At 37.5% G+C, this 11,670-nt stretch overlaps 1 protein-coding gene across 1 annotated transcript in view; it reads right to left on the reverse strand.

The window, feature by feature from the left end:
* Positions 1 to 10,867, reverse strand: part of LOC135794041 (homeobox protein caupolican-like) — a 32,695-nt gene extending 21,828 nt beyond the window's left edge. The window contains exon 1 of the mRNA XM_065305174.1: positions 9,424 to 10,867. Coding sequence (XP_065161246.1) covers positions 9,424 to 9,786 — 363 coding nt within the window. The 5' untranslated portion in view covers positions 9,787 to 10,867. The remainder of the gene's footprint in view (positions 1 to 9,423) is intronic.
* Between the last annotated feature and the right edge of the window lie 803 nt (positions 10,868 to 11,670).

Here is an 11,670-nt window from a genome sequence, read left to right on the forward strand (position 1 = left end):
TTTTCTGATACCTCATGGGATAATCCGTTGGCATATAATAACGTCAAAGTGAAAGTCGCCGATTTGGTTCTTGACAATCTGATATTTTTAGGTAAAAACAATTTCGAGAGCAATGCATTAACTTTTTGATGGAGTAAATTTTATTGTTTTTACCGTTGTATACGTTTTTTGCAGTTTGCAATTATGCCATGTCAATGGCCTTTCAAAAACCCTTTCTGACAAAGAGGCACTACGGACGAGCGCACTCCAGACTCAATGACAACATTTAAATGGTTTTAATGCGATTGGGACTTAAGTCAAAGCTTTCTACAGTTAGGAAGTTCAGTTAGTTAAGGTATAGAGCATTAGAGCACGGCAAAACGCCTTCGTTAGCGTTGCAGGTGCTTTTCTTTTGCTCTTTCTTCATCACGGCTCGTAAAAAGTACTTAAAACAAAATAAAGTTCTTTCAGTGCTAACGCTTCCAAATAACAACACATACAAGTTTCCTTGTCAAGCAGCAAAAAAAGAGCATACATTATAAGAAGGATAGTCATATAAACGAGTATTAATGTCCACTCCGGAAGTCAGTTAATTGCGTCAATTCCTCAAACTAAACACGTGTGATAAATGTGAACAAAGATAGTGGTCGTTATGTTATGTTTACGCGAGAATAGGTAGGTTGGGCTGAGGTGGAAGTAGTGCTAACCCTATATTTTTAATTTTACACGCAATATGATAACGGTTTGGTACTGATAAAAAATCGGTATTTAGTACGTATGCCACTAACGGACTAATTATAACAAGTTTGAAAAGTGAATGAATGAAAGCCAAAGCAGCGTCAAATTAGTTGCATTTTAACATCTGGACACAAAACGAGGTATCTGGCTAAAATTATATAGGTTCATTAAAAAGACAGAAGTTTATATATCAGCCAGTATTTTGAGTGACTTTGTTTTACTTCTTCTCGTTTTGCTAAGGTTTTTTTCCCGAAACCAAGGATTTGATGGTCTTTCCCAAGTGCCCAAGAGTCCGAACTCTTCACGTAAGTGGAAAGTAAGGAAATGAACAACGGAACAGCTCCTTTCTACAAAACCCTATTGCGACTGGTAGAACGTATAAGAAAAACAGGAAACACAAGTGGTGTGTTTGAAAACCACACAGGACAAACATTTTCGTCTAAACTGGCAGTGCTCAGGCAGGGTTGCTAAAGCATGGTTATGTGTCGACAATATCCCGAGCACTTTGTATTGAAAACGACCGCTGCTCTTCGAACATACAACACTACACAGCGTACGACGTGCGACGACGCTCAGATTTATAGCCACATTTATCAATGTCGTCGAATCAAAAAAGACGCGCCCATTTTTTCCCAAAAACGAGCTAAAGCACAGCACATCCAGTGGATATCGATATTTAACCCCTAAAACTAAAATAACTCCAAATAGTGAAAAATTACCTAAAGGGATTGTATTTTTAGGCAATTGTAAAGGAAAATCTAATTTTATAAGTCATGGCATTAAACCCTAACTAAGCAATCAAATGTTCAAACAAAAAATATGAAACAAAATTCATGGTCCTTCAAAACATCAATTGTGGTATATGAAAACTACTAATTGTAGTAAAATATTCGCTATACTCGTAAGTCAAAACATGAGCTTTTATAGCTCGTGTTACTACGTGTTGAGAAATTTCAAATGTGCAACAAAATTCACACGTAAAAAACTCAATTAAACCGCAGCTTTCGAAGCTAAATATCTATCTCAACACGTTCGCATCCGTACATCAATAAACTGAATTTAATTTCTATCAAACCCGGTGCTTGTTCTCGGTGAACGTGCCGCAAACCTACTTTAAACACGAATAGACAAATTCTGAAAATTTTATGTGCCATTTATGACCAGTGTAGAAAAAAAGGTAAGCAATAACATTCGGAATCGGAGAGAGAGAAATCCGTATTCCGTGGCAATCAAATAAATTAGATTAACGTTAGCGGTCGAAATTAAGCGTGGCCAAATTCAATTAGGCAGAACTAGGCATAAAGCGTAATTTATGTAAATTACACGCGCCGCAATCGCTGCGCGCGGCTATAAAACTGGGAATGCTCACACAGAAAAAAAGCGCACACTCGCCGCGCGTCGTAAATTTGTCAATCGTTTATGCTAATCATGTCTAATCAACAAAATTCGTCGTAGCAGTGTCGACTGCCCATTATGCGACATCGGCTTTTCGTCACTCTTCTATCAGATTAGTACCTACTTTACATTACTTATGTTATTTTTTATTAAAATTGCCCACTTTTGGTTTCTTAGCAACTTCAATTTTGATTTGAATATTGTCAAGTGTGTTAAACGTGTCGAATGATAAAATTCCAGATTCCACCTTTTTTTACTTAAAAATAAAAATGTTAAGCTGTCAAACTAAGATTGTAATAAATTAAGAAAGAAGTAAAAAAATAAACTCCAATGTTTCTCCATGGTACAACTAAAAAGGCAATAATTTTGTCAATTTCACACTTTGTTACCCAATTATTTTGGTTAATACCTATATATGCAATATGTGAATTAAAACTGGAACATTCACTGAACTAGTATTAAAACTTCAAAGCCATGTTTTACAATCTTATAACAACGTAGGAACAACATGAATTCATTTCTAACGGCATGAAATAGTTTGCATACGTAATGTTTAATACACTGTTGTGTTCGGAGGACGTTTAATTTTTCGTGTTCGCTCTGTGTGGCTAATTAGCGATGCAATAATATAACAAAACAGTTTTGGTGTTTCGTGCCTCCTTTGCATTTTGTTGCCGCTTGTCTTGTTGGCAACCTCTCAGTTGGAAGAAGCATCTGCTACCAAAAATATATGTTTTATAAGTATTTTAATTCTCCATGTTTCTGTTAGAAAAACACGGTCATGAATTTTTAATTCCCTGGCAGTCAAAATTTTAAGCGTAATTATCATATGTTGAGATAGTAAAAAGTCTTCAATGTCCATCCTTTAACCCTCAGGCAGCGTAAAAATTAGATAATATTAGATAATTAAAAATGAGACCGCATTAAAGTTTTATAGTGGTATGTTTCATATTCTTTAATTCTTTCATTTTTAGAATCTACAGTACTCTAATAAAATTTCTGACAGATTTTTCCAATATAATAAGTTTAAGTTAATTTGCAATTTTGGTTAACCAAATCACTAAATTAAAAAAGTTGAAAATAAAGATGAAATAAATGTTGTGTTAATATACAATAAATAAGTTTTCAATGAATTTTATCATAATGCATTGATCGCTCTCCAAACTAATTAGTGTGACTGGTTTTGTCCAAACGAATTAATTAAATTAAGTTTAATGTGTTTTACGTTGTAAATTAAAATATATTTCGATGCCTCGCGGCCTTAGTGCCGGTTTTCATCTATTATTTATTCGTTAATTTGTGTTTTACGATTATTTAGACGATTTTATATTAAATAATACGCCGTGCTATCACAAATAAAAGCATTTATCTCTTTATTTGCATTTATTTGTGTGAATTTGCACGTAAATTTTTCGTAGGTATGGAGATTATAGCATAAATAAATCGTCTTCTTTTTTGTGAATCTCTGGGGATTGTTTTTAATGCGCGTATGAATCGAATAGAGATGTTCAAAATGCAATGTTCCCTTGTTAGCGTTTGTAATTTATACTTCATACCGGATTAATAAATTTTCGCAATGCGGCGACGCGGTCGCAACACGCACCCGAAACCGCTCGTAAATTAAATCGCCGACGATAGGCAATGAGCAAGTTTGTAGCTGGAAATATTAAAATTAATATTCGACAACGTTTCCGTTTCTTCGCGTTGTACATCTGTGGCGTCGGGCACGACCAATGTGAACCGTTTAAACTTTATCATCTCGTGTATCTGCTGTTCGCGATTGATAATAAATTGTTATTTAATGGAATTAAACATTAAGCGAGCTCTCGGATTGCATTGGAAAAATTGGACGCCGATTGAAATTTATATTTGAATTTGGCGCAACACCGAAAGGAGGCGCACAACAAAACACGACTAATAAAACCTATCGGAATTAATGTATCCGTGAATATATTACGATAACGACATTGTATCTTCGACTATATAAAACTTGAGGGCCATAAAGCATGCAACGATTTGGGATATGTTCAGCGCAGCAGCCAAATGCAGCCATAGCGCAGTTTATGAATGGGAAAGAGAAGAAATTTATGACGGTTGGTACCTATGTTGAATATTTCGAGTACGAGTACCTACACTTTTTGCATAAAAAAACGCGATGAAAGCACAACATAAAAGATTATTAATTAACAATCGAAAGAATCCATTAGTAATTATACTATTTCATTGTCGAAAACCGAAAAAAAGTTTATGGGCTTAACAAATTTATTAAAACTGCAACTTGTTAAGGAAAACGATGACGTTCAATGTTGGAGTTTTACTAAATTTATAAAAACCATAACAAAATTTAATTACCAAATCTTTTAATATATATTTTTTTAAATTTTATTTGTTATCAAGACGTTTAAACATGCATCAGCTTCATCATTTTTTATTTATTAAATCTTAAAATACTTCTATCTGCCAATGTAGGTAATTAAAAACTAAGGAAGAATTTTGATAAGCAATCACTTGTTTTCTGCAAGACTAAAAAATTTTACTCACAATGTACACGCCAGACGTTAATTAGGGGCGTGTAAATATTTCAAGCTCCAGTCTCAATCATCAGATAAGCGCCTTAATTGAACGCAAAGACTTGTCACCTTGTTTTTATTCCGCGTTTACGAGAACTAAATTTTGCTAATTTCTTGAACGCACCTAATTATTATATTGAACGCATCTAACAAACGCCATTGTTGGCTTTATAGTTAATTAGCTGGAGTGTAATAATTGGTTCATTTTCAACAATGTACAGCGTTTTTTCAACAGAGTGTGCATGCAAGTACAACACACTTATTTTACCAAACGCTGTGCTGTCAGCTTCATCATCAAAGCATTGAATTCATTCAAACTAAAATTGTCGTATTAAGCGTTTAATGTGTTTTGATGTTGGAAGAAGTCAATGAATGTCTTAATAGTTTAATTACTCATTATCAAATATATTCCTAGAAATAAAGTTAAAATTTACCGCTTTGGTGTGATTGTCACCAAGTAAATTATACAAAATTAAGCTCCAAAATATGGAATTACTTTTGTTAATCACAATAATGCCTCGTGTTCGGTGTCGCGTTCTGTTGGTTCTCGATGGACGGAATTTTATTTTCAGTTGTGCTTTCATGCCGGTTGCGTATCTATGACGAATCTCATTCGTGTCGGCTATCACCCAAAATTTGTGATAATTAGGCGGCGAGTTCTAACAGTTTTTTTGTTCTAATAGCTAATAACACCATTTTGCGTTTTTTGTTTGGTTCATTGTTGATAGCACCGATTGTTATCTTTGTGCGTGTGTACTCAAATGAAAAACATTTGTTTCAACACCCCAAAACTGTTCAAAATCTGAATCACCAAAATGTTTGCATAAAAAACTGTTAACAGGTGCATACTTCAACGGGGACAAACTTCAGAACATAGTTTGTTCTTAATTACTTAGTAAATAATCTAAAGTATAGCACTTGGGGCGGTTTTGTGCTTCCAAGTTTCAAGTTGAACGAAAGATAGAAATATTACGCAACGCCTTGTTGTGAACATGGCGCACTATAAAGCAGAGAGTGCTTGCAAATTAATTAAACTTTCATATGCTTTAGTTCAGGACGATGGGATGTGTCAGAATATTGTTGCGCGTAAAACTTTGATAATATTAAATGTATCACGAAATAATCAAATTATTTTGTCAAAATTGGTCAGTGTTATGTAGAAGTATCAGTATTAGCATTTCTACAATTTTCTATTTTAAGCAAATAGTGAGAACGCGCAATTGAAGCAAAATCTTTATATGTGGTCGCAACTCGCAACTTCTTATACTTCCATATAAACTTTGCTCTGCGCGTTGGTTGCAATATCCCCACGGATAGTTTTCCTTTACGATTCGCGAATTGGAAAGACTCGAGATGCAAAGTTAGTTCAGGTTTACAGTGGAATCTGTCGGAAATTTTCGCAAAGTTCGCTTTCATCGAGCATATATTACGATATTTTACGACTCAGCTAGCCGGCATAAGGTGAAAATTCCAAATTATGCGATAACTTTCCAAATGCGTTCCTAAGTTTTTAAGACTCCTAATGATTACTCATTGCGTTTGGTGTAGTAGCAGATACCTTCTTTCCTACCACGAGAATCACGAAACTAAATGAACGATTGTAGTAAAAGTTTGTTTGTTCCTATTTGCTTCTTCATAGCACTGCAATTGCTACTTTGATCCTCATGTCGATTGTTCCTGGTTAATGTTTCGTCGAATGTCGATGTATGTGACTGTTTTGTTCAACGCTTGAAGCCCATCCTGCCGCCTGGTCTGCGTGCACTGTTCGCCGCTTTGCGGCGCTATTTAGTTTGGTTCATAATCTGTAGATTTATAATTGAAGGAAGTAGCGACACGCGAAACGCGGCTTCCTCGTTATTCTCTCTCTGAGCGTGTGCAGTTAGTGTGTACAAACGCGGGAAGGTTTTACGACGCGGTGAGGTAAAGATTGTTTCGGCGCGATAAAACGCGCCTCGCTGATTACTGGCGATAATTATAAACAATCGAGTTTTGTTTTCGTGTACTGTCGCAGCAACTGCAATAATGAGTGTGACACATAACACTTAGGAATCATTATTCGACCATCAAATTCATCTTACTTTTCATATTAATAATAACGAAAAAAAAATTGATTAAATATTTATCAAATATACTGAATTATTTATATCTAAAACTAAGTAGGACGAAATTACCTGCACGAATGAAAACAAATTAGCTACAATGGAAAATATTATTACTTGTTTGTATGTTATTAGCTTCTGGTAAATAAATATTTTTTCCAGGAAAATAAATAATACCAATAAGAGTTTTTATTGAATTTCTAGTCAATTTATAATTCAGCTGTGAAAACTTTAAATAAAAACCTCCGATTTTATAAAATTCCACGCCAAACACGGATTATCTTTTTTGAATCGTTCGTTCGTCCTGCGTGTGCATGCACGGTGGAAAAACCCTGCAACCATGAAATAAAAAAAAAACTAGAAACTATTACAACGGACTATGGACTCTCAGCATGGACAATAGTGTGGCGTGTCGCGGAAAAACAAACTGCGCAAAATAAAAAAAAGGAAACACAACTAGAAAATGTCGTTTCGATGCACAATGCGCATGCAAACAAACATCGAGATTTACTATGTATGTACTATTCCACTATCCTATATGTTTATTTTGTTTTGTTTTTGTTTTACGTGACGGGTGTTACATCTATATTTTTGTGTTTTCCGATCGAGCTTGGCCAACTTAATAGAGCTTCAACGAAAAGAGTGCCGCTTTGAATTTAACGCCAACTTAACGCTACTTGTATTGTATTCCCGAGATGGAAAAAAAGTGTTTTAGTAATTTTGCGTAACCCGTAACCTATCCAACACATTAAAATTAAGTAGTCAATTTGTTTGCATTGAATTTTAATAATGCTTTGCAAGAATTTGCATGCGTTCACTTTACGCATTTACCGGTAAATGAAATTATGCAAATGAAAAATTTAAGTTATAAATCAAATACTTACGTTTATACCAAAATTTTAAACTATTGATTTGATTCTTGTCATTATGTAGGTATTACGAGTAGGTATAACTGATATTTGAGTATAGTTTTCAGCAGGTACCTATATATTCATTTTATTGCTGTACCATAATTCTATTTAAATTGATTAGATAATATAATAATTTCCAAGCAAACATGCATACAACAACAAAAGTTGTAAAATGTTAAAAAAGCATAATTTCATTCCTTTTAAATAGCTAAATATTGAAGCAATGATTTTATGAGTAAATAATTGTAACAAAAAACTGTCATATTGTGTTTCATGCAATAATGCAGTAAATACACCCAGTAAATATTAATTTTGGTGAGTGAATTTTTCACGTAGATAATGTGGCGTGCTGCGATCTACTAAATTGTAAGTATAACGATGCTTTTGTGCCTTTTGTGGTTTGGAAAAATAGCGTCGTTGCCATTACAGTAGCGCTTTGTGTCCAAGCCATCCGCGCGCTGTTCAGTCTTAACGTGCAAGCAAACAAAAAAAAAACATTATTATGCCTACTAAAAATCATCATTAATACATTTTCACAATAAAACGGATCACGAACGTTATACGCGCGCTTATAATAAGGATTTTACGCGATGTGTCACGGTATGTTTTACTATATCATTGGCTTATATTTTTCGTGAGTTTGTGGTGTGTTGTTGTCAAGCATTCGACGGCATTAACGAATCGTAACGGTGCGCTTCTGTTTTCCGCCGTTCTCAATTCTCGCTATCGTCGCTTGGACGTTGCTTTTAATGGCGATAAAAATGTGGGAAAACGTATAGACCGCGCGACCGCTTATCGACAGGACATCTAATATAATAACCGGACCCAACGCGCAATCCTACTTTTATACGCGGCGACAACATAACAATAAAAGTATCAAATGAAACAGAAAAGAAACACAAATAACAGAGCAGCAAAACTTTGTAACATTGTAATTGGATCGAATTCGGCCAAGTGCGAGCCTGTCTCGAATTGGTCGACGTTGAATATGAGTTATTCGTATAATGATGTCTAATGGCGGACCGTGGTCAGAAAACGCACGCTAAATTATTCCGTACGGGCGCCTCACGGAGGGCATTATCTTGCTCGATCTACATGTGTGTTCTAATCAAATATGCAGAGCGTGGTGCCCGAATGAAATGCATGAAATTCAATATATAGTGACCGCGAGCGCCACGTTCGAATCATTGTCTGCGCAAACATTAGCCAACAATAAAATACAAGCTATTGACGACAATGCATAAAAGGAAACAATACCAAAAACGACACTTTTCATTATGTTAAATCTGAGCAAAAGATTGAAATGTTAGCGACAAATTTTGCTTTTTATGTTTTTTCTTTTTTTTTGAAAACGTGAGGCATGGACAGCTTATTCTTTCGGTAAAAAAAAGATTAAACGGTAATTGAATTTTAAACAGTTGAAATTTAAGTCAAATGTTAAATTTCTTTGGATTTGAGATATGGAATAATTTAAATATCGAAATATTGGCATCATTTTTTCTTGTGATCATCGTAAATTATCCTAGGTTATTTATTCATCCTCTGTGCATAGGAACCTCCCAATTTGTAAATCAACATCTCCTCTAATGTCGGAACACAATTTCCCCCCAAAAAGGACCTAAGGGTTGCGCGTTATATTTAGCTTAACAAGGGCCAACATATACATATAAATTAAGGACCAGGTAGTGAACCCACACAGCCCCGGATAGATAGCGAACATTTGCCCCTTACCTGATTCGCATAATAGTCGTTGCGATTCATCACGCCGGTGGATCCGCCGGCACTCCCGCCCGGATGCTGAAGGTGCATGTTGTTGTCGGGGGCGCTAAGCTCTCGCCCGAGATGGTCGCGCTCGAGGTCCTGCATGTCGGCGCCGCTCATATCTTGCGGTGGATGGTGCGGCATGTTCGTGTGATGCTGCTGCTGCATACCCCCGCGTTGGAGCTGCTGATGCTGCGAATGTTGCGGATGTTGGGAATGCTGGGCGTGTGGCGGGCCGACCCCCATGTCGGGCGGTTGCATATCGCCGATCCCGCCGCCGCCGCTCATGCCCATAATTAGTGGCGATACGTTCGACTCCCAGGTATCCTCCATCTTGTCGGTGGGCGCGCGCGTTTGTGTGCGTGTGCAACTCGACGTAACGCCCCCGTAATCGTAACGCACCGGCGAGCACGGAATCCCGGCCTACGCGGACGAAACACGACTGAGAGTTTAATTAATTTATGTCTCCGAACTTGATGGAAGATATTCTCGGTTGTGCGCTAGGAAAATCTACTATTGACACTTACGAACAGATTTCACAAAGTTTTTACGAATTTTATCAGTCACTTAAAGGTCTGTGTATGTGGTCCTGCGATAACACAATAGACTATAAGATGTAAAAGTTCATTTCTTTTCTTTCACTGGAGTTTTCTGCAGGTACGAAAACACTTGCAAAAACAGCATGCACTATTCCACAGGTGTTTCTTTTATTCTTATTCTCTGCGTGCGGTATTGTCGTACCAGCGTGTCACCAACGTGTTTTTTTCTCCAAATTTGATCCGCAAAAGTCAAAACACACACACACCACAATTTGACAAGCACTCAATTCAATTAATTTAGAAAACTTAACTCAACTTTACGAAATTTGTGCATCAAGAACAGACGTGGAGTACCTAGTTGAGTGCAAGTTTAGTTCACACTCTGCGATTATTAATACTTAATGTCCAAGGCGGCAAATCCTTAAAGTCTTGGCGCGTTGTTCGCAAAGTTAACAACGGTCATAAAACTTGCGCAAACACGAATTATTCGTTATCATACCGCGCGTAACACTCGAATGTTGAGCACTTTGGCGCGCGCACTGACTCCGCCGAAGGTGGCTCGCAGCGGAACTAAAACTTTTGAATTTCCGCGGAGACGAATTTTTTGTCCGCCGCCAACGGTATGAATCGCTTCTATGGTCGTTGTTGCTCGCCGATTAGCTGGGCTACTTCGAAGCGGCGCTTATTTTTAGCACGTGGCGTGGTGATGCGGCAACGCGCTCGTCCATAATCTAATAAATCACACCGCGAAACGGTGTACAAGCACTGGTTCAGGTTTGAGCAGGTTTGATAGAAGCGAGCTTCAACTCGGTGCGCGCTGGCTTTACCAAGAGGTAGGTGTGCGAGCGGCTTCGACGGGCTTAATGGTAACAATGTGCTGCCGGGGCGCCTCTCCTCCCGTGTGTGCCGTGCGCGAGTATGCGTGTGTGAGTTGTGGGGCACGTACATGTGCGGACAGCGGCGCCGACGGCGGGAGCGCGCGCTCGAGTAGACTGCGTGCGGTCGTCGGTGGTGACCGCCCCCCTCCATCCCCACTCGGCTCCGGTGCTCTCATGCAAGCAGCGGGCGTCTGTGTGTGTGCGCGAGGATATAGGTACATTTATGCACACATGGTGGCGTAGTGCGCACCTTTCGAGTCTGCCACCCCACAAAAAGTCAAAGGCGGCAACGGCATGCTTTATAAATAAGGTTGTTGTATTTTGTGCCGCTTGTTTTAGCCGTGGGAAAATTGTTTCAAACTGTGCTTTTCCACTACCATTTTCTTTTCTTTTCATCAAAAGGACCACACAAATTTACTCAAGGGTAGTAAATTTCATATAGTTAAATATTTACATACTTAATCTTACTTTATTTTGAACCCAGTACCTAATCATTTAATGCATTTTTAAATTTTAATTGAATTAATTAACATTTGACGTTAGATTAACATTTGCACGTTTTGAAAGCGATCTTTCAGAATTGATTCAATTTTATCGCCATTATCAGATACCGTTGGTCACTTAACGTTAACACACGTCATTTGGCAATATACCCATGTGAATACAATGAGATAAGGATTAATTGCAGGTGGGTTCGGCGTTTATAAAGTGCCCCGTCGATTGTCTTCGCTGAAACAATGCGACGGAGAAGCATCCGAGTGAAACGCGGCTTTGCTCGCCCGCTAGGTGTACGAAATCGG

The sequence above is a fragment of the Atheta coriaria genome, unplaced genomic scaffold (assembly GCF_025399875.1).
Source record: "Atheta coriaria isolate IRGN ID8LTWV9N9 unplaced genomic scaffold, Caltech_Dcor_3.1 hic_scaffold_6_pilon, whole genome shotgun sequence".
In the NCBI taxonomy this organism is placed as follows: domain Eukaryota; kingdom Metazoa; phylum Arthropoda; class Insecta; order Coleoptera; family Staphylinidae; genus Dalotia; species Dalotia coriaria.